This window comes from Ovis canadensis, chromosome 21 (genome assembly GCF_042477335.2).
Source record: "Ovis canadensis isolate MfBH-ARS-UI-01 breed Bighorn chromosome 21, ARS-UI_OviCan_v2, whole genome shotgun sequence".
Classification (NCBI taxonomy): Eukaryota; Metazoa; Chordata; class Mammalia; order Artiodactyla; family Bovidae; genus Ovis; species Ovis canadensis.
This window is the reverse complement of record NC_091265.1, coordinates 61532139-61554167: the sequence shown is the minus strand read 5'-3', so window position 1 is coordinate 61554167 and position 22029 is coordinate 61532139. Positions and strand designations below refer to the sequence as shown.

At 60.5% G+C, this 22029-nt stretch overlaps 2 protein-coding genes and 1 long non-coding RNA gene across 8 annotated transcripts; 1 reads left to right on the top strand and 2 right to left on the bottom strand.

Annotated features, from left to right (window-relative positions):
* Window positions 1-26: 26 nt before the first annotated feature.
* Window positions 27-6909, bottom strand: RPS6KB2 (ribosomal protein S6 kinase B2). Of its 2 annotated transcripts, XM_069565108.1 has the most exons (15): window positions 6057-6909; window positions 5671-5711; window positions 5447-5567; window positions 4963-5031; window positions 3888-4035; window positions 2775-2832; window positions 2580-2680; window positions 2413-2503; window positions 2238-2328; window positions 2015-2122; window positions 1283-1345; window positions 1071-1148; window positions 873-980; window positions 664-776; window positions 27-433 (listed from the first exon to the last, which is right to left on the bottom strand). In XM_069565108.1, the coding sequence occupies exons 1-15, from the start codon at window positions 6132-6134 to the stop codon at window positions 244-246; spliced, it is 1458 nt and encodes a 485-aa protein (XP_069421209.1). In that variant the 5' UTR covers window positions 6135-6909; the 3' UTR covers window positions 27-243. The 2 variants fall into 2 exon arrangements, with proteins under 2 accessions (XP_069421209.1, XP_069421211.1); XM_069565110.1 differs by lacking the exon at window positions 5671-5711 and having other exon boundaries at window positions 6057-6242.
* A 726-nt stretch (window positions 6910-7635) lies between these two features.
* On the bottom strand, window positions 7636-17369 carry CARNS1 (carnosine synthase 1). Of its 5 annotated transcripts, none has more exons than XM_069565103.1 (10): window positions 17184-17260; window positions 15999-16036; window positions 14455-14728; window positions 13586-13675; window positions 12840-13327; window positions 12433-12607; window positions 12262-12347; window positions 11303-11534; window positions 10912-11192; window positions 7636-9876 (listed from the first exon to the last, which is right to left on the bottom strand). In XM_069565103.1, exons 2-10 carry the CDS (start codon window positions 15999-16001, stop codon window positions 8650-8652), a joined length of 2856 nt encoding a protein of 951 aa, XP_069421204.1. In that variant the 5' UTR covers window positions 16002-16036; window positions 17184-17260; the 3' UTR covers window positions 7636-8649. The 5 variants fall into 5 exon arrangements, with proteins under 5 accessions (XP_069421204.1, XP_069421203.1, XP_069421205.1 ...); XM_069565102.1 differs by lacking the exon at window positions 17184-17260 and adding an exon at window positions 16476-16550; XM_069565104.1 differs by lacking the exon at window positions 14455-14728 and having other exon boundaries at window positions 17184-17369.
* Window positions 17370-18627: 1258 nt separating this feature from the next.
* LOC138426902 (uncharacterized) lies at window positions 18628-19206 on the top strand. Its single transcript, XR_011251830.1, has 2 exons — window positions 18628-18722; window positions 18858-19206. It is a non-coding gene; the product is annotated as an uncharacterized lncRNA (long non-coding RNA).
* Window positions 19207-22029: the final 2823 nt, after the last annotated feature.

Below are 22029 nucleotides of genomic sequence, written 5' to 3'. Positions count from 1 at the left end.
TGGAAGCCAAGGAAGAGCCAGGTCGGTGCCATGATTCAATCCTTTTAATTCTCCAAGGGCACGGCTCAACTGCAGGAGGCCAGGTGGCTGCCCCCTCCACCAGCAGCCATAGCCTACAGCCCTTGGTGGTCATGATTCTGGGGTATGGCCTGACTCACACCAGTCACTCCTGCACTCCTAGGCACGGCCCCGGCTCTCTGGAACTGGCCCAGGGTCCCGCCGCCCACATCTCCACCCGTTCTCTTAGCGCCCAGGGCGCCCACGGCCCCTCTTGGACTTTTTGGTCCCTGAGGGGGGTCGGATGGGGAGGGGGGCGGTGCTGGAGGGCGGTGGTGGTGGCGGCGGTGGCAGCAGAGGAGGTAGCGGGGCCTCCACGAGCTCCTGTGGGCCGGGGCTGGGCCGGAACCCCTCGAAGGGCGAGAACTTCAGGGGGCTGCAGGGGAAATCAAAGCCAAATCAGCGTCTTCTTGGCCTGGGGCCAGGAGGGGCGACTCTCCCCACTCCCCGTCCCCACGTCTGGGGTTCAGGCCGTGTGGTCACGTGCCCACCCACAGGAGTCCCTCAGGAGACGAAGCGGAGGCTGAGGCTGGTCACAAGACGGCCAAGGCAGCCCCGGGGCTGGCAGCAGGGCCACAGCTGGAGCCGGCCGCACCCCCACGGTACCTGACAGGGGTCCGGGGGCTGCTGTTGAGGCGCCTGGGCGAGCGCAGCTTGGGCTGGAAGGAGAAGGCCTCCTTGATGCTGTCCAGGACGGAGGGCGCCACGTACGTGAAGCCCTGGGGGCAGAGGCCGGGCCGGGTGACAGTTGGGGTCAGTGGCTCCTCGGCCCTGGCCCCGGCCCCAGCCCCCACCGCTCAGTCCCCCGACCTCACCAGGAAGGCCTGGTTGGCACTCTCACTGAGCGTTGTGTCATCTGGACTGTCCACTGGTGTCTGCCTTGTGAAGTGGGAGTCAAACTGGCTCACGTCCTCCTCCGATTGCTGTGGGCGCCCGGGAGGGATGGTCAGAGGCATCCAGGAAGGGGGCCCCACCCGGCCCCACCTGCCCCTTGGCCAAGGGCCTCCACTCACCAGGGAAGGCCGGAAAGGGGGGTCCACACGGCGGGCCAGGAGGTCATCCCAATTAACGTGCCGGAAGAAGGGGTGCCTCTGTGAGTAGAGTGCCCAGCAACATGCCAACATTTCAAACCCTGGCTCCCTTAGAAACATCCTCTGCCCTGAGGCCCCACCCACTGCATCCAAGCACCCTGGGAGCTCAGCCTGCCCCCTCACGATGGTTTCACCTGCACATCAGCAGCATCCCCGGGGCCCCCTCCAATCCGCTGGTTAGGATTCCGCTTCAAGAACTGCAGGACAAGGGCAGAGGGTCAGGGTCTCAGGCAGAGTTACAGACCGAGTGTTCAGAAAGGGGGTGGAGAAAAGTGACATGGGGGTTGGGGGTTGTGGTGGGGGCTCTGGAGTGTGGTCTCCCCCTGCTGACACCCTCAAGATTTCCAAGGTTTGGTCCAAAGGCACCCCCTTCTCCACGAATCCTTTGCAAAGGTGTCTGGTTGCTGGCATCGCCCCAAGGACAAATTCATGGGGGTACAACTTGCAATCTGGATAGGGCGCCTGCCCTCCCAACCTCGATCCCCAAAGATTGCCTTTTTGAGGAGAGCAGCGCATCTCACTGATTAGGACTCGGGCATGGCAACCCACTCCAGTGTTCTTGCCTGGAGAATCCCGCAGACAGAGGAGCCTGGCAGGCTACAGTCCATGGGGTCGCAAAGAGTCGGAGATGACCAAAGCGACTTAGCACGCAGGCGCAGAGACTTGCCCAGGATCGGCAGCTGGTCTGCATCACAGCTGACGTCTCAGACCCCAAAAAAGTGAGCAAGTGCTCACTTTCCAAATGTACAGTGATGTGTGTGTCAGCAGGGTAGGGGGTCCAGCAACCCTGACCCAGGGGGATTCAGGCACACATGCAGGGCCTGGGAGAGAAGACGGGGCAGGACCAAGTGCAAGAGGGAACCCACCTTTTTGACGAGATCCCGGGCATCCGGGGTGAGGTAGGGGGGCAGCTCCAGCTTCCCTCTGATGATCTTGTCCATGGTTTTCTTCCGGTTCTCTGCAGTGAAGGGCGGCTGGAGAAGGCAGAGGGTGAGAGGCGCCTTGCAGGCCGCCCACGGGCCGCCCCTGCCCCGGGGGGGTCCCCCCCTCCCGCCCCGACGCCCGCCCTCCCGAGGAGGCGGGACTTGCCGATCCAGTGAGCATGTCGTACATCAGGGCCCCCAAGCTCCACCAGTCCACCGCCCGGTTGTGGCCACTGCGCACCAGAATCTCAGGCGCCCTGGGGGCCAGATGGAACCGCCAGTCAGACCAAGCCCTGCCTGACGGTGCTGCCCGCCCCTGGGCCCAGCCGGCTGCCACTTACATGTACTCGATGGTGCCGCAGAAGGTGTGGGTCACAGCGCCCTCGTGGATCGACTCCTTGCAGAGGCCAAAGTCCGTCAGTTTAATGTGGCCTGAGGGAGAATGTTAGAGGGTCAGGGCCCAGCCCCCTGCCCTCCACGGGGCTCAGCCCTCCCCATGCTGGCGCACCCTGGCTGTTGAGCATGATGTTTTCAGGTTTGAGGTCCCGGTAGATGATGCCTTGGGAGTGGAGATGGCCCAGGGCCAGTGTGATCTCTGACAGGTAGAAACTGCAGGGACAGGACAAAGTGGAGGCCAGGGCGGGGCTGGAGCCAGGCCTAGGCCCTGGACCCGCTCAGGAGGGAGGCAAGAGGTAACACCCACCAGGCCGTGTCTTCTAGGAAGATGCCTTCTCGCTCCAGGTGCGTGAAAAGCTCACCACCTGTGACACAAACACGTTAGCAGCTGCGTGCTGGGACCAAGCTCCTCTGCTCGCCGAGTCTCGGTTTGTTCTCGGGGAGAGTGGGGCTCGGAATTCCCGCCCTACCTGCCTCCCAGAGCTGCCGTGGGGATTCAATTCAATTCAGCAAACATCTACCGACGCCTACTCGGTGCCTGGCCCTGTGTGGGGTGAAGCTGGGGACAGAGATGAAGAGACCCAGCCATGGCCCTCAGGACGCTCAGTCTAATGGGGAGACGGACGCACACGGACGCTCGGATACGCCAGCCTGAGGCTACAGCTCCAAGAGCCTAACCCCAAAACCCTCACAGAGGGGACAGGCGGACACAATCCACCACCACGTGAGCGGACAGAGAAAGTCCATGGCAGTGGTGAGACTTGAGGGCGTGAAGAGATGGCATGCAGGGAATGAAGCCCCCGGGGTTCGTGGGTACAGCTGGGGTCAGCGAGAAGAACAGGCCCCGATCACTTCCGGGCCCGAGGAGGCCATCCAGGCAGGTACGGGGAGGCATGGAGCTGTGAGCAGGAGGGCGGGGACAATCCCGTGCTCTGAGATGCCAGCCCTGGGAGACCCTGGGAGTTCGTGGAGGAGACACTAGGAAGGGAGTGAGCTGGAGCCTTCGAGGCCAGTGAAGAAAGCGCTGGGACTCCTCCCCTCCCCCAGAGAGCAGAGAGGATGGAGGGCACCATAGAGAATAAGCCACCTGGACTAGGGTCTACCTGGATGCAGGAAACGCAGGAGAGAGGACCAGGATGTGACCGAGTCGCAGTGGAAACAGACAGAACAACCCTCTGGACGTCTCTACCAACTCCCACCATTCCCATCCACCCCAACACAGGGGAGGAACACAAGAGGCGCTGGACAGACGTTTGCTGAATGAATGAATGTAGGCATGCATGAATGGACGGATGGAAGGATGGGTGAGGTGGGGGCCCCCCGCCATTCTGCTCCCCACATCTCTCCCGGCTCCCCCGCCAGAGCTCCCTGCGCTGGTTCCCTGGCTTTGCCCACCCCCGGGCTGCGTCCCCGTTCGTACCACTGAGGCACTCGAGGATGAGGTAAAGTTTGCCGCCAGTCTGGAAGGCATAGGCCAGTTCCACAATGAAAGGGTGCTTCACCGACTCCAGAATGTTCCGCTCAGCCCGCGTGTGTGCCGTGTCCTTGGCGTTGCGCACAATTTTGGCCTGCAGAGGCAGGGATGGGTTAGAAGGTGGGTGCCCAGGACTCCCTCAGCCCCCCTGCAGTCATGACCCTCCCTGGCCGGCCTCTAGCACCCCGCTACATTTCTCCACAGTCTACCGCTATCAGCAACCAGCCTTTCCAGGGACTGGTTTATCCTAGTAGCATGGCTATCTGATGCGAAGAGCCAACTCATTGGAAAAGACCTTGATGCTCAAAAGAGTTTGAGCAGACTCTGGGAGACAGTGGAAGACAGAGGAGCCCAGTGTGCTGCAGTCCATGGGGTCACAGAGTCAGACATGACTTCGGTTCAGTTCAGTTGCTCAGTCGTGTCCTACTCTTTGCAACCCCATGCACACCAGGCTTTCCAGTCCATCACCAACTCCTGAAGCTTGCTCAAACTCATGTCCATCAAGTCGGTGATGCCATCCAACCATCTCATCCTCTGTCGTCCCCTTCTCCTCCTGCCTTCGATCTTTCCCAGCATCAGGGTCTTTTCCAGTGAGTCAGTTCTTCACAGAAGCAGAACCCATACAGACACGACTTAGCGACTGAACAACATGGTGTTTCTCAACCTCCACTCTCATGATGTTTGGGGCAGACGGTTCTTTGTGGTGGGGGGCTATCTTTGCACTGCAGGATCTTTAGCAGAATCCCTGGCCTCAACCCACTGGGTACCAGTAGCATTCCCCCCTCTAGTCATGACTCAAAAATGTACACAGACACTGCTGAATGATCCCTGGGAGGCAATAGGGTCCACAGCTGAGAAGTCCAGCAAAACAACATAATCGAAATTGACGATAAACAAGCAAATGTTCAAGACAGTGACCATCTCCTCTCGCACATTCACTCCTGTCCCCGAAAAGCCCGGCTCAGTGCACTGGCAATGGCAGTCACTCGGTGATGAGCTGTTGGCAAAATGAATGACTCACCTTCCTCAGGACTTTCATGGCATATATTTTGCCCAGATTGCTGCCCTGTACCTTTCGCACCTGGAACACCTGTAGGGCAGGGGAGACAGGATTAACCTCCCTCTCCATATCTATCTTCAAAAAGCTCCACCCTGAAGCTCTGGTACTGGGACCAAGAAGCCTAGGCCCACCCAGGGGTGGGGCAGTAAAGATTTCAAGTCTAATTCTGAGAGGATTTGCTTTTCCTTCCTTCCCTCTGAGTTCAGTCAGAGGCTCTGCTGGTTTACAAGTCTAATTTTATTTTATTTTTTAAATTTTTTGGCAGCTCCACAGGTGGGATCTTAGTTCCCCGGCTAGGGACTGAACCTGCACCCCTGTACTGGAAATGCAGAGTCTTAACCAATGGACCACCAGGGTAGTCCCTACAAGTCTAATTAGTTCTGAAACACTTTGATGCAGCAAAACTTAGGCTCTGAGGCCAGTCAGGAAGGAGGAGAGCCAGTACCTTGCCATAGTTCCCCTTGCCCAGCACACGCAGCAGCTCAAAGCAGTGGGGACCGATGCGCTCGGGGCCTGGGTTCACACTGCTCTCAGTCAGCTCCACCTCCTCATAGTGTCCCACAGGCCTGCAGGCACAGGAGGTTAACGGGGGCAATGTGCTCCTGCGCTCCGCAGGTCCCCTTCCCCAGCCCATTCCCTCCTCCCTCCCCCAACACGACCCTCACTCACTCCAGGCCAGCCGGCCTCAACTCCGCGAGGGGACACGCGTCCTGCGAGAAACCGAGGGGTAAGAGCCAAGGGAGGTGCCAGGCTCCCTCTCCCCAAAGCTGGACTGCTTAGCCCAGAAGAGAGGGTCAGGAATGGGAGCTGGTAGGCGATGGACCAGGACTGGGGAGGAGAGGCGAGGGCAGGATAGGGAGACGCAGGGGAAGGGCTGGGAGCGTGCAGAATAGATAGGGGTGTGGGGAGGGTCAGATCTCAACAGTGGCTGGGATCTGAGACAAACCAGCGTCTGCGGGACCCGAGTCCTCACTGCTAGGAGGTGCCCGGGCGATCCCACCGCCTGGACGACGGGATCGAGCCGGGATCAAGCGGCGCCCGGGCGGACCACTCACCGCGGGGCTGAGCTCTGGCTCGCCCTCGCCTTCGCTGCCTTCCTCTGTCTCCAGGTCCAGGTCAAACACCGCAGCCATGGCTGCGCCGGCCCAGCGGGCCCACCGGCGAGTACACAGCTGTGCTCTGACTGACAGTCCGGGAGCCCGGGGCCTTACGTCATCACTCCGCGACAGCTTCGCGCACCTATGACACAAGAGACTGCCCCGCCCTCGAGTCGGCGGCGGGAGTAAGGCATCTCGGGAATGGTAGTTCCAGAGTGCTGAGGTGCCGAATCCAGCCGGACCCAGGCTTCGGCCGGCCGCTCAGTCTTCCCAACACAGCTCCCCGGGGGTGGCACCGGACCAGAGCCTCCTGGAAGGCGACTGTTTTGGTTCTGGGGCGAGTTTGAACATGGATGGGACATAGTCGGAAGTGCATGCAGGTTTGAACGTAAACACAATTCCCAGCCCCGTTGGAGCTCTGCGCTGCCGGGTTGTCTGGGTGGCGGCGAGAGGCAGGTACCGTATCTCTGTTCGACGCTGAAAGGGAGCCGGCGGCTGCAGCACGGCTTCCCTAATGTGCCTCTCGGCTGGAAGACTTGAAAGTCAGAGCATTTACTGCTCCGTATTCAACTCACTGCTGGGCTTTGTTGCCAGTGAAAGTATTAGTCGCTCAGTTCTGTCCAGCTCTTTGCAAGCCAACGGGACTGTAGCCCACCAGGGCCCTCTGTGCATGGAATTCTCCAGGCAAAGATACTGCAGTGGGTTGCCATGCCCTCCTCCAGGGGATCTTCCCGATCCAGGGATTGAACCTGAGTCTCCCACACTGCAGGCAGATTCTTTACTGTCTGAGCCACAAGTTCCTCCCCAAAAGGGTTCATTCCTTCAAGTCTCATCAACCCACCCATAAATACAGGCTTGGCCTGTGCATCAGGCACAAGAACTTGTATTTGGCAACACTACAATAATGAACATGCCAAACCCGGCCTGTCAGTTTAGATGTGGGCACGGATTCTTGTTGGATGGGGTTTTGGGGGTGGGAATTGGGCCAGACCAGACCTTGGATGATTTCCAACAGTTTGGAAGCTGTCTGGATGTGCATTCCAGTTGGACCGTGGGGGCTAGATATGAACTCAAATGGACAGAATTCAGAGTCTCCAGCCTGGAGGAGGGTTATCTGGTTGGGGTTGGCCCTTGCTGTAATTCCATCTTTAGGAAACCCTCCGGTTTGGGTCCTGGTGTGGGTGCCCTTGGCACGCCCCTTGCCAGTGGTGAACCCAGAGGCCTGACAGTGTAGCAGTTTCTCCTTCCCTGGTGGCCCAGACGGTAAAGAATCTGCCTGCGAAGCAGGAGACCCAGGTTCAATCCTCTGGGTTGGGAAGATCCCCTGGAGAAGGAAATGGCAACCCACTCTAGTAGTCTTGCCTGGAGAATTCCATGGACAGAGGGGCCTGGCAGACTACAGAGCGACTAGCACTTTCACTTTTTAGATGCTACAGGTAGCCCTTAACTACCTCTCCTTCCCCCTCCCACATCCCCTGTCTACCTACGCTTGAGAAGTGTTGTCCCAGTGGCAAAAACCTGGCCCAGACTCTGCACATGTTGCTAGTCCATAACCCTTTATTCGGAGAGGGATGCTTGCGGAGCTGTCCAAGCTCCTGTGCTGCACGGAAAGAGTCCTTAGGGCAGCCTCCCCTGAAGGAGGACAGGAGTGTCGTCTCCTCTGCCAATGCAAGTTAGATGTGCTTGAGGCCAAAGCACCAGAGCTAGGTGGATAAGGTGCAGAGTGCATGGGAGGGGTGTTCACATGTCTCAGGAACACCTGAGGGTAAGGAGGTGGGCAGGCCCCAGAAGCTGAGTGGGGGTGTATGGCTCAGTAAAAGCGGAAATCTGGATGGTGCATCTTGTCCTCAACCCTTCAATCACAGTGGCAAGACACTGAAGCAGTGGCTGCTCCTCTCCGAGCCTGTTTCCTTATCTGTAGAATGGTGCAATAGTGTCTGCCTGGAGGGGAGCTGGTTACTGCTGACTCCAGGTCACCTGCTTCTACTGCTCAGGCCAAATGGGGCAGACGGGGCACTGCCAAAAGTTGTCAGCAGGCTCTAGAACTATCTAGAATTTATTAAATGAGGGAGTGAGAGTACGAGGATGAGGGGTTTAGTCTCAGGTTTTCTTGGGATTTGTTCAAGGCAAGGGGCCAGCCAAGCTCTCTTCTGTAGGCAGCAGGAAGAGAAACAGACCTCTCGGGGTGGGAAGGATGGGCTGGGTTTGGGCCTACTCCCACCAACCTGGGGGCAGGGTGTGTGTGTGTGTCTGTGTGTGCAGGTGCTGCTTCTCCACAGCTAGAGTCCTGGGCAGCCGTGGGGCTGGACGGAGGCCTTGGAGAAGGCAAGAAGGCCCCGCGGTGGCTCACCAGATACTTTCTTTTGTGGCCCTCAAATCCAGGAGGCCTTGGTGTCGAAAGAGCCCTGGGCTCTGGAAAGACCTGGGGCCTTGGAGTGGACCAGCCCAGGATGGGGCGGGGCCGTAGGAAGAGAAGCAGGGAGAGCTCCAGGGAGCAGAGGGTACCACAGCGCCCCCTCCAGCACTTTGCCCCTGCCCTCTGGCCCCAGCGCTATTTGAAGTGGGACAAGAAGTAGGCAACGGGGTAGTGGGGCCCATCAATGCCCAGACCCTGGCAGAGGCCCAGCAGGCGGTGACGGGCCTCGGCTGGGCTGGACCCAGCACAGGCCACACTGCAGTAGGGCTCCTCGTATTCACCAGGCACCAGGGCCTCCTCCAGCAGATTGAGGCGCAGCAGGCCCTGGTCGTGAAGAGCCTGCAGAGTCTCGGGGCTGGCGGTAGAACTCAGTGCCTTCAAGTGCTGGGACGCCAGGCACATGACACCCACCAGGTGGCCCCGGGCACGGGGGTGGGCGGGCAGGGCAGGTCGCAGGCCACAGGCCACCATAGCCGCAGCCAGCAGCAGGTCCACACCATAAAGCTCCAGGATCCAGTCTCGCAGGTAGAAGCCACCCATGCGGGGGTTGATCTCTATGAGCCGCGGCCCAGCCCCGGTCAGCTTGAGCTCCACGTTGAAGACCCCGTCCAGCAGCCCGCAGCCCAGGCAACAGCGGAAGGCGGCCTGCACCAGCTGCGCCTCCTGCTCCGGGGCCAGCCCAGTGGGCATGCAGGCTGCGGTCTCAGTGAAGCCAGGCAACCGCGTGGGGCCATTGTCAGAGACGAAGGCAGCCAGCAGCCGCCCGCCAAACAACACCAGATCCACATCATGTTCCGTGCCCTCGATGAACTCCATCAGCAGCATAGCATTACCCCAGCCCAGCCCAATGCCCGGGTGGTCAGCCTCGCCCTGCAAGTCTCGGGCAATCCGGGAAAAGTGCTCGCGGCACTGTGAGGCATCCTTCACCAGCCGCACACCCACCGCACCGGCCCCAAACTCCAGCTTCATGACGCCTGGTAGGGGCACCTGGCGGACAGCCCTGTCCACATCAGCCTCACTCTCCAGTGGACAGCAGGGCACGGCATAGAGGGAGGGCGCGGGCCAGGGTGGGCCACGGCGGCACAACAGGTGCAGCTGGGTGCGGCTCTTCTGCTTGGCCAGGCGCATGGCGGCCGGCGGGCTGCAGGGCAGGCCCAGCTCCTGGCAGAGCAAGGCTGTGAGCACCAGGCAGTCATCCCAGTAGGAAAAGCAGCCATCGAGCTGCAGGCCGCGTGCCCGCACCAGCTCCGCCAGCGCCCGGGCATTCTCCTCATCCCGCCGGTGCTCCGTGACGTCAAAGTGGATGAAGGTCTGCACCAGCTGGGACGCAAAGTGGTTTGGGTCTGACTCCACTAGGTGTAGCTGCAGAAAGCACAGGCCGAGATCAGCTTGTGTGGGGCACTGGGCAGGGGGATGGGGCCTGGAATATGGTCCTAGCCCTTGAGGGAGAAGGGTTCACCAGCGCCAGGCACTCCAAGCGTGTTTGATGGAGATTGAGTGAAAAGTGCAGAGGTGAACCGCCTAAAGGGGAGGGAAGGCAACCTAGAGGAGGCAGTGCTTAAACTGGGAGCTGGATAAGATTTGCTGTGTGCTTAGTCGCTCAGTCGTGTCTGACTCTGTGCGACCCTAGGGACTGTAGCCCACCAGGCTCCTCTGTCCGTGGGATTCTCCAGGCAAGAGCACTGGAGTGGGCTGCCATGCCCTCCTCCAGGGGATCTTCCCAACCCAGGGATTGAATCTAGGCCTCCTGCATTGCAGATGGATTCTTTACCGTCTGAGCCTCCAGGGAAGCCCGATAAGATTTAGCCCGGGGAAAGATAGTTGCAGGAAGGAGGTGGTTGGGGGTAGTGATCTAGGTGGGAGAGGGTGTCAGAAAGGGTTGGTCGACTCCTACTGGCAGGCACAGTCTGGCCTGGGTTTGTAGGGAAACCAACAGGGTTAGGGCTTGGGACTGGTGGCCTGGTGGCCCGAGAGAGGGGGCCTTTACTCCCGGCGGGAACAAAATTCAGCTAGGGGCCAAAAAAAAAAGTTGAGACTTCTAACCTGGGCGGGGCGATAGGCCGTTGCCCCTACGCTGAGGCTCTGTGCTAAATCGGTTCAGCCGTGTCAGACTCTTCGCGACCCTATGGACCCTAGCCTGCCAGGCTCCCCTGTCTGTGGGGGTTGTCCAGGCGAGAATACTGGAGTGGGTACCGTGCCCTCCTCCAGGGGACCTTCCCGACCCAGGGATCGGAACCCTGGTTTCTTAACATCTCTTGCATCGGCAGGCGGGTTCTTTAAGCACTAGCTCGACCTGGGAAGCCCAAGCTGGACCGCCCTGCATAGGCCCCGCCCCGAGGCCAACACCTCCCGGGCCCCGCCTTCGCCACGCCCACCGGGACTCAAAGCCCCGCCCACCTTGAGCCCGTAGTCGCGCGCCGCCTCCCACACGAACTTCTTGCTGACGCCGCCGGCGCCGAGCAGCAGCAGCTGCTTTCCCTCCATGAGGCAGCGGGCCGAGCGCCGCAGCATCGTTTCCACCAGCGGCGCAGCCGCCGCCTCCTCGGCCGCCAGGCCTGGGCGCTGCGCGGCCCACAGCCCCTCGAGAGCGCCGCACGCTTCCAGACACAGGCCTCCGTTCAGCGCCAGGGCCACGGGGGTCAGCGCACCACCGGCCACCGTCAGGGCGAAGTCCACCCCTGGGCCGGGCAGGAGGGCGCGCGGGCTCAGTGCAGGCCGCCTTCGGGCCTCCGGGGAGGTCCCCCCCCCAACCTCCGCCCGTCTTCATCCCCGGAGGCCCCGCACTCACCGAGGAAGTCAGTGCGGACCTGGCGTCCGCCGCGCTGCTCAGCGCTCAGGCCGGCCTCCAGGGTCAGCACGGCGGCTAGCGCGGCCTCGGCCGCCGCCTTGACGCGCTGCCGCACGATTGCCACCTGCGAGGCCTCCCCCAGGCCGCACTGGGCCAGCGCCGCCTCCAGGGTCCGGGGCAAGGAGCTCTGGTGTCGCAGAGGCCGGTCCCCACGGCCCACGCTGCATACTACCTGCGCAGGGAGGAGACTTCAGGGGGCTGGTCCCTCCGGGGACCATCCCCGGCCCCCAGCACACCTCCCCCATGCCACGATCCCAGCCACACTCCTCCATGGACATTCAACAAGTCCTGTCCTCCAGTGTGACTTAAACTGCACAAACCACCCTCCCCTGTCACTGCTCATCTGGTCCACCTGTGGGGATTCTCTCCAGGGGTCCAGGCCCAGGTGGGGGTCTCTGTTCCCTAAGGGAGCCAAGTATGCTTGCTCCTAGGTCCTCAGCTCCTATGCTGGGGGATGTGGGGGGTGCTGTGCCAGCCTGGTGGGCCCAATCCTAAAGCTCCCTGAGGGCAAGGCTGAATCTCTCCTTCTCAATTTGGCCCAGAGCTGTGTACCTAGGAGGATCCCTAAGCCTCCCTGATATCCCCAGCTTGGAGACCCCTCCTGAAGCATATCGGGGACCCTGGGTCAGTCTCTTCTGTGGGCAAGAGCTCCAGGGGAAGAGGATTCAGCCCTAGGCCCTGGTAGCCAGCATGGCATATGAGATAAGGTTCCTGTAGTGGGAGGGGTACCTAATGGGTGGGAGAGGAGAGAAGGGTGTCAGACCAGGAGGCCTTCCAGAGGCAACCAAAGTCCCCACCCCCAAGATTTTGTCCTCCTTGCCCAGGGGTCCTCGGAAGCTCAGTGGAAATAAGCTGGGGTGCGGCAGCAGGACCGTGACTTGAATCCGAGCCAGGCTCACCTTGCTCAGCAGGGGCCTGTCACCCTGTGTCCGACACACCACCGCACAGATCCGCAGGGCCAGCTCAGGGCCGGGGGGAGGGCTGCCTGGGGAGAGGCAGTGAGGCCTGAGCACAGAGCAGCCGGGAGACCAAGCCAAGTTCCACCCTGGGCTGGCCCAGGCGGCCCTCACCTGGGAAGGGGAGCCGGGCAGGTGGGCAGACAGCCTCCACCAGGACACTCTCCTCCTCTTCCAGTTTCTCCAGCAATGCCAGCACTGTGTCCACCACTGGGTCCTGCTCAGCTCGTGGATACAGACGCAAGGCCTGCCGCCCCCGCCAGCGCCACCCACTTAGCTTCACGGCCACCTGCAACAGGGAGGGGAAGGCGGCTCCCTCACTACCCAGGCCTCTGCAGGGTGGGACACTCATACCATAAGAGCCAATGAGGACACAGAGGTAAGAAGGCAGGCGGTTATCACAGAGATGGGGCAGTGGTGGGGGCTCAAAGCTGGAGACGGCTTCCCGGCATGACCTGTAACCATCCAGGGGGTCCCCTCCCATTGGCATCTGCACAGGCTCAGGGGCAAGAGTTGGTTACCTGCAGGGCATCACCCAGGGCCTCGGAATGCAGAAAGGCCCCCACTTCCTCCTTCACCAGTGTCTCCTGGCCCTCTTTGCCATTCAGCTCCACCATCCGTAGTCCCGGGCTGGTATCCCCTCCCCGCAGCAGTGCCGGTGGCTTGTAGGTGAAAGCCAGGGTAGCTGGCACGGCCACGTTGCCCTGCTGAGCCAGCAGCCGCCTTGTCAGCAGCCGGTCCTCCAGCAGCCGGGCCAGCTCGGCTGAGGCTCCAGTGGGGCAGGTCAGGTCGCGGGCGAGCTCAGCCGCCTCTCGACCCCAGCCAGGCCCCAGCCCCAGGCCAGCCAGGAAGTAGGTGGCCCGACGAGGGGGGACAAAGTCATCCAGGAATGTCAGGCCCCCCGGGTGGAAGCTCACGGCCTTGGAGACCAGCAGGGCCGCCTCACCCGGCTGCCCTGGGGCTGGCACCTTTGTCAGCCAAGCAGGGGACAGGCAAAGGAGCATGTTTCCTGTGGGCAGAGAGGGGAGGGTTGCTGGCTAGGGAAGGCTTGATGCCCCCATGCCCTCCACCTCCCACCTGAGCCCTGGGTTGTAGGGGGCAGCTGCTCTCAGAACACCCCCCCCCCACCCCGCCTCCGGAGCAGGGCAGCTGGTCCAGTGGAATGCAGGCTGTTGCCAGGGTCGGCGGGTATTTTGGGATGTGGCCGGGCCAGGGCAGGGCTGCCCTTTCCGTAGGAGGGGGTGGGGGAACTTGGGCACGCACTCACCCGGGCTTTGGACCCCAGCCTCCAGCAGCACGGACAGAAAGGTGCTGGGGGACCCCAGAATGCACAAGGTCACCTCTGCCCCAGGGCAGCCTTGAGAGAGAAGAAAATGACGCCCAGCTCACCAGGGCTCCCCTTGCTGTCTTTCTGCCCACCTTTCCCTGCTCCCATGCGCCTGGCCTCACCCTTGGGCCCCCCAGGTCCTTCCCAGTTATCGGATAAGAACAGTAACGGGGACAGAGGAGGCTGGAGAGGGAAGGGGAGGCTGCCTGCCCACCCCCACTCTGTGAGGTTGCCCTTCTCTCCGCAGCTGGTCCAGAAGACGCTGGAGGTTGGGTGCCTAGAGATCTGGGTTCTATCCTGAGCTCTACCACTTTCTGTGCGGCCCTTGGTCCCTGTGCAGCGGGGTGAGGAGTCGCTGCACCCGTTTCCCAGTCTGTTACACTGAGACCAAGTCTGTGATGTTCACCAATTCTAGCTGTAAAGTCTCTGTCCACAGACTCTTCTGTGGCTGCCTGATACAGAAAACAGATAAAACAAGGGAGAAGTCCTGGGTCCCAACTGCTAGCTGCCTCCACGGCAACTCCCGAGACACTTCGACAGAAGCGCTGGCTCCACTGAACGTGGATTGCAAATCCCAGGGCTGGATCTTCTGGGGGTGGGAGGGAAGCCTTGATCTCTGACTTGACTGGTGCCAATTGCCCTTTGAAACGCCTGCCTGCCGGAGTTTGACTGACCTCACCTCCCTGGCTTCAGACTGAGCCCGAGCCTGGGGGGAAGGGGCTGACCTTGACAGAGATGGAAAGCAGGCTGGGCTGAGGGTGCCCCCCTCCCCCCAGGTTGCCCCCCACCTCCCTGGAGCCCTCGGGCACCTGTGCGGGGCACCTGGCTGCGGTCCTGGGTCTCCGGGAGGCCCGCTTGCTGCAGACAGCTCTGCAGGAGGCTGTAGTAGTACACAGTCCAGGCCTGGGCGTCCGCCCCCTCGGGGGCGCCCTTGCAGTCCAGGCCCACGTCGTGGCGCCAGGAACCAGGGAAGCAGCCCAGGGGCGGCAGGCCAGAGCCCCCGCCCCATGGGCCCTCCTCTTCCTCCAGGTCCTTGGAGCCCAGGGGGCAGTCCCACTCGGGACCCAGCGGATCCAGGGAGAGCTGAGGGGGGCAGAAGTGGTGGGTCTTGGGCAGGGTGGGCAAGGGCCACATTAAGTCACCCAAGGGTCTAAGCCCCCCAGTCTCCTAACCTTGGGCAGACCTGGGACTGGGAAGCAAAGAGGATGGAGTTGGATTGGAGGGTGAAGGCCTGTCAGCAGGGACATGCAGGTGGAAGCACTTTGCAAGCTGTATGTGCGGTGCCCCAAGGGGTGGGGGCAGAAGGCAACGCGCTGCCCTGTCAGCCCACGCGCAGGTCTACCCCAGCGTGGCTCACAGGGGCAGAGGTTTTTGCCTGTTTTGTTTATCAAGGCAGCCCTGGCACACTGTCGTGCTGCTGAGTGTTTGATGACTGAAGAATAAATGAGCGAATAGACCAAGTGATCACTCTTGGGCTGTTTTCTTCTCTCTGGCCACAGTGACCCACAGACCATTATGGAGTTCTGCTGAGACCGAAATACGTAGGTGAACCTGGCCCAGCATCTTCCCCAAGTAGGCCTGAGGATCTGCTATGCGGCCAGTCTTGGGCCAGGCACCAGTAAGGAAAAAGCTGGTGTCCTTCTTTTCAGATGTTCTGAGTCATGGAAATGCGCTCTTTGCATGAAATCTTATACCCTGCCCCTCTGAGGCTGGCTGACTCCTGACTCCTGCTCAGAGGCTCAGGGTGAACAGGTGGGGGCACAGGTGGGCCTGTCCTCTGGGAAAAGGCTGGGCCTCCCTGGACAAGTCATGAGGTTTCCTTGGGCCTTGGGGTTGCTTGGTGCCCTCCCTGTCCACCCCCAGGGTCCTGATATGGCTTGGACCCAGAGAATCCCCTCGGTCATCGGGAGACAGCCTGTTGCAGGCAGCCGGGAGGGCAGAGGTCTGGGCCTCCAACCTGGACTCGAATCCCGGTTTCCTGGTGCCAAATTCTGAGCCTCGGTGCCTCCTCTTGCAAGTTGCGTTCCCTGAGAGCCCACACTGGGTTCACTGCTGTGTCCCCAAACTTAGAATAGGGCAGGGCACACGGCAATCATGAACATGGCAGAATAAATGAATGCCAAAGGGCACGGAGCGTGCCCACCTCCCGGGGCTGATGGGGGAGAGACGGAGTGCCTGGCACCCCAGCAGCTGCTTGTCCCATGGCGCATGGTGGGGAGTCAAGGGGTGTGGGCGCAGCTGATCTAGGGGCTGAGCTGCCTGCACAGGCCGTGCCAGGGCTAGCTGCTGCCCTCTGGGCCCTCCCTCTGGTTAGGGTCTCAGGCTTTGTGGGGAGGGAGGAGAGGAGACTCACCATGGTACAAGTGGAGAGGCTGAGACTGATGGGAGAGGCTGAGGGAGAGAGACAGAGGGGGAGTCAGGGCAGCCAGGGTCTCCACCTGGCCTCCAGCCAGTAAGACTCTGGGTGGAGAGGTGGCAGCCACCGTGCCTCTCCTGCCTGAGCTCCGAGGCTTCCAAGGCTGCCCCACCCCCACTTCAAGGAAACAGAGGGATTTCTGACGCCAGGACCCCAAGGGGGCGCACCCAGAGCTCACACATCCCAAGTCGCACGCGGCAGCGCTGGGGGTCCTGGCACTCAGCCCTTCCAGCGGCAGGGCGCACCGGGTCCCCCGTGTGTGCACGCGCTGTCTGGGAGAGGCGGGGTGGCGGGGTGCAGGTAGTGTCGCGGGTCCCCCCGGGGGTCGCGGGTGCTCATGGTACTGTCCCCGCGGCCCCTGCCCTGCAGCCCCCTCCCTGGCTCTCCCCGGGGCGCGGGCAGCAGCCGGGGTACCTGGAGCGCAGTAGCGGCTCTGCGGGGCCGTGCGGACCCGGCGGGACTCGGCGGCGGCGGCGGCACAGCGCCCGACCCAGGCGGCGCCGCTTTATATAGAAGCGACCGGGGCATGCCCAGTGCCGGGCGGGGGCGGCGCGGGGCGCAGGGGCCAGGCCTCCGGCCAGGGAACCCGCCCCACCCCTCCCGCCAAAGCCTCCGCCTCCCATCCCAACCTGGGGTCCTGGGGGGCGGGGGTGGGCGCGGCCGACCTGGTCAGAGGTAGGGTACCGGGCAGGCCAGGAAGAGACAGAGTGACAGACAGGGGGACAGACAGGAGACATTTAGAGCCACAGTAAGTCGAAGAGAGGGCCAGGTTCTAACGGACAGCAAGCATCCGAGGCAGTCACAGGTTTAGGGGCTACAGTAAAGACAGAGGACGGAGGGGGATAAACAGAGACCCCCAGTGGAAGAGATCGAGGGGGAGGAAGGGGACGGGAGGGAAAGCTGGCAGAGACTGGTACCAGGGCTTGCCCCCAGGGGTGGAGTGCCCAGGAGAGCTGGTGGGGCTCACAGTCTGGTGCCTCGCCCTTGGATGGAGTCCTGAACTCCCCAAGCACCCCCAACCACAGCTGTCTGCCAAGGAGCACCCTGCCCTATAGCAGATGGCATGCCCAGAAAGGCTCTCTGGAACAGGGGTCCCTGTACATCCCCAGAGTCCCTTCTCACCTCTCTGGACCCTCCAGAGTAGTGACCACTGGGTAAGATGGCCCCATGAGGGCAGTCGCAGTTCCCTGGGACGCCCTCTGCCCTAGTGGGGGCCAGGAGGGAAGGGGGTGGCCAGGCTGGGAGTTCCCATGGGTCTGAGCACAGGAAAGGAAAGGGGGCGTCTACACAATCTGCCCTCCTATCAGCACTCAGGTCCGCTGGACACCCACAGTTATACCCACTATCTCCCCAAGACACACATCCTTACCCCTAGACACACCCATCCAAACAGCCACAGAAGCACACTGCAAGAGTGTGGCTCACACTCACATGTTCACCCCCAGAAAACACACCCAGAGATTCACACTGTCCTCAGGCGTGTACGCCTAGGTGAACTCCCCCTCAATCCAGCTGCAGGACCTCGGCATCTCCCCTTTCATCTCCTCCTCCTATGATGTGTGTTTCCGCCTCCCAGGACTGGGTGGAAATGATCACAGCTCCCTGTGCTGGGCGCCCAGGACAGGGAGGCCATTGTTACAGGTCTTCCCCCACAGACCCTCTCTCCAGAGACCCCCTGGTGGATCCCTAGAGCCTCCCGGGGTTGGAGGGGAAGGACTAATGACCCCGTGGCACTTGTGGGGGCAAAGATGGCTGCCTCGAGCCCTTTTTACAGCTAGAGGCAGAGCAGCCTGTGAGGACCACCCCCAACTACCAAAGCAGGGACTGGGGGGAGAAGTGACTTATCTGGAGCCCCCCACCCAGCTTTCCAGGGCTGCTCTGGGCCCCCCTGCTCCAGATCTACACTCTGCTCCTCCCCGTGGCTGGCCCAGGCTCCTGGAATGAGGCATGGCCACCCTAGAAGATCCATTCTCTTGCTGCATGAGTACCCTGAGCTCCACGGAGATCCATGGAAGGGATGAGGGATGAGGGCATGGACATCACCAAAGAGCGTGAGTGTTGACACAACACGTATTAAAAACCAAAATTCAGCAGAGCACATTTTAAAGATCTTGTCAGCGTTATCCAACGGGTCATGAATCGGGCTAACAGAAAGGAGCTCCAAGGAGTCGTACAAAATGAAAAACTTTTATAGGCAGAAGGGAGCAGACTCTAAAGTTATACTTAGGCAAAAAAGTGGGTTGGTTATTGCAAGGTCACTCTCTCCTCCTTATTCTTTTGTCCTTGCCCTCAGCAGTGAGAGTGCCGAGTCCTAACCACTGGACTGCTGAGGAATTCCCTGCAAAGTCACTTTGTTTCGGGTGTGTGTGTGGGGGGTGGTCAGCAGGAGTGTATCAGGTACATGACCTCCCTAGGGCTGGTCAGGTGATTCCTGATTGACTGCTTTAAAAGAGAGACTTTCCAGGAGAGCTGGAACTGTATTGGTGGTGGTGGTTTAGTTGCTAAGTCGTGTTCGTCTCTTTCGACCCCATGGACTGTGTAACCTGCCAGGCTCCTCTGTCCACAGGATTTCCCAGGCAAGAATACTGGAGTGGGTTGCCATTTCCTTCTCTAGGGGATCTTCCTGACTCAGGGATTGAGCCCTGGTCTCCCGCATTGCAGGTGGGTTCTTTACCAACAGAGCCAGTAATTAAGTTGTCTCAGTTGGGTGATGGAGGGCTTAGTATCAGTGGCTGCTGATACTGCGCCTGCTGTCTTGTTCTTGTTTTTTAACATTTTTTTATTTGCCTCCACCAGGTCTTGGTTGCGGCATGTGGGATCTAGTTCCCTGACCAGGGATCAAACCTGGGCCCCCTGCACTGGGATCATAGAGTCTTAGCCACTGGACCACCTGGGAAGTTCCTGATGTCTTGTTGTTAACACAAGAAGCGCAGCATCCGTTTTCTCATCCTTAAATGGGGATTATGATGCCTCCTTTAGCCCAGGCTTGGCTGGGCATGGGGCGCCTGGCAGAAGGCAATAGTGTTAGCAAGTGTTTTGTGACTTGTCCTAGGCACTACGGAGTGCTTTGTGTTCCGTATCTCACTTAACCCTACCCCATAACAGTTGTGATTCTCTGCCTTTTATAAATGAGGCAATCAAGGCTCAGAGAGGTGATGTGATTTGCCGAGGGTCACAGTTGGTGAGCGGCAGAGCTGGGGTCTTCCCTCTGCCGGAGCATATGCACACAGAGCAGCGTGGTTCTGTGCCCACCCCCAGACTGCCCTGGCTGGGCACCAGCTGCAATGGCATCTGCCTTTGGACACAGAGAGGAAAATCAGGGTCGAGCTGCGGCAGCCCTGGGACTCGGCGGGGGTGGGGGCAAGCAGGCTGGCAGGGCAGTCTTGCTCTGTCTACGCCAGGAGAGCCTGGAGGTCACCCGAGGCGGAGCAGAGCCAGGTAGGGGCGAGGTGAGGAGAGGCCATGCCTGAGCTACTGCCCAGCTCCACTAGGCAGTAATCCCCGTAAAGATGACCCCGGCGGAGCGCTCTCGGGGCTGGGGTGGGAGCTGCTGTTATCCCACTATTTGTAGGAGCAAACGGAGGCTCAGAGAGAGTGAGGCTTTCCTATGTGTTGAGGCAGCCCGAACACGGGCTGGAAAAGAATTTCCAGACACAGAGCGTTTCAGAAGGGAGTGAGTCTATTAAGAACAAAGAGCAGAGAGAAAGTGGGCACTGTGAGCGCAGTGGGCTGACCTCCTGACAGAGCAGAGAACGCCGACAGGTTTTGTGGGTTAATAGCCAATTTTTATAGCCTCAAGACAAAGAAAATTCCTGCCAGAAGGTGGGTGTTAGGTTGGGGCATCATAGGGTGTGTACTGGAGTGGGCATCTTTGCCAAATTAGGAGACAGGAAGCTTCTTAGCGATGATCAGGGGCGCTTTTGGCAATGGCTACAAAGGGGCCCAGTCAGCTTCAGAGGTGACCTTTGTTCTGGGCTCCGCTTCTGTGGCCTGGGGACAGGACTCCACACTGAGCAGGACTTTACAGGAAGCCCAAGCTTGGCCTCTGGACAGTGTGGGGATAGGGGGACGTTTGGGGTGGGTGGCGGTCGAGATGAGACCATGTCCCCCCAACCACGAGGGGTCCGTCTGCCTCTCCACTTCTTTGCTTGCCCCCACATTCCTGTCCCTGTCCCCTGGGCTGATGCCAGCCCAGCTTTGCTTCCCACAGGCTGAGTGCTCTCGGGTGGGTCCCGAGAAGGCAGGGGACCTTCTTGGAGCCCCTTTCCGGGCAGGGGTGTAGGGAACTGGGGCTGCATGCGGTGGTGCAGGTTGCTCACTGCACAAAGTTGCTCTGCTGAGTGGTCACTTCCCTGCGGTCCTGAAGGGCTGCATGTACCTGGAGCGGGACATCTTTTCCTAACTGGCACCCGGGGGCCATAAGGGCAACGCAGCCCTGTGGGAATAGCGTGTGTAAAGTGTTCACGCAAGGAGGGAGTGGTCCTCTTCTGGCCTGACCCCTTGGCCCAGGCTTCCCAGGTTGATAACAAGACCTGCAGGAGGACTGCCCAGAAAACGCTTCTCCGAGTAGATAAGGCCGTGGCTCAGCCCCGGCTCGAGGGGCCCTGCTGGAGGCCGCCTTGCCAGGGCCTGGATCTGTGGGAATGCCTCGTGGCCTCCCCTCCAGCCTCAGGGTGGGTTCTCAGCCCAGAACCAAGGCTGCTATTCCTGCTCCCCTAACCTCTCGGCAGAAGAGCTGAGTGGCGGGAGGCAGGGAGTTCAGGGCGGACCCCATAAACTCCCTGCAGGCCCCCACCTGCCTGCTTCCCTGCCTGAGAGTCCATCAGACTCTGGCTCTAAGCCTAAGGCACGGTCTAGCCGGCGCTGCCTCTCTCTGTGATCCTGGGCTGGACACTCAACCTGGCCGGGTCCCCCTTTCTCTACAGAGGCTCTCAGTGCCACCTGCAGAGACAGGGTGTGTGGGTGGATGGTGGGGCTGAGAAAGTGGTCTGTGAACTGCAGGGGAGGACGTTATTAAGCTTCAAGTACCCTGGTGGGGTGCTTCCCAGGTGGCGCTAGTGGTAAAGAACCCGCTTGCCACTGCAGGAGACATCAGAGATGCGGGTTCGATCCCTGGGTCAGGAAGACCCCCTGGAGGAGGGCATGGCAACCCACTCCAGGACCGCTGCCTGGAGAATCCCATGGACGGAGGAGTCTGGTGGGCATGAAGTCAGAAAGGGTCCAAAGAGTCGGACACGACTGGAGGGACTGAGCACCCTGGTGGGGGCTTGGGAGAGAAGAGGGGCTCAGAAATTTTTCTTTAACTCACAGGGGCCCAGCTGCCGCCCCACACTCAGAACCAGGGCTGGAGTGAAACTGGGGGAGTGGGCGGGAACAGGAGGGGAGAGAGCACCCCCGGAGGGCGGCCAGGTTCATGGTGGCTGACTGCGGGAGCGGGGTGAGCCTAGGGTCTGCCATAGGCAGCAAAAGAAAGAAAGTTAGTTGCTCAGTTGTATCTGACTCTTTGTGACCCCTGGACTGTAACCCACCAGGCATCTCTGTCCATGGGATTTTCCAGGCAAGAATACTGGAGTGGAGCTTTGCCATAGGCAGCAAAGCTCGGGCCCAACTGCCTCTCCTCCTGGCAAACTCAGTTTCCACAGGCAAACTTTAGCTCTGTGTCTGGACCTCCACGTGAGTCCCTCCTCCAGACCAAAGGCTCCTTGAAAGTAGGATGGTCAGCCCCTGGAACCGGGACTGGGCTGTAAGAGTATATACTCAGAGACTTCCCTGTGGGCCCAGCGGCTAAGGCCCTGCGCTCCCAATGCTGAGGGCCCAGGCTTGATCCCCGGTCAGGAAACTAGATCCCACATGTTGCAACTAGAGATCCCTTGTACTGCAAGTAAGACCTGATCCCGCCAAATAAATAAATATTAAAAGCAGGAAAGTATATATAGATCCTGACGCTGGGAAAAAACTGAAGGCAGGA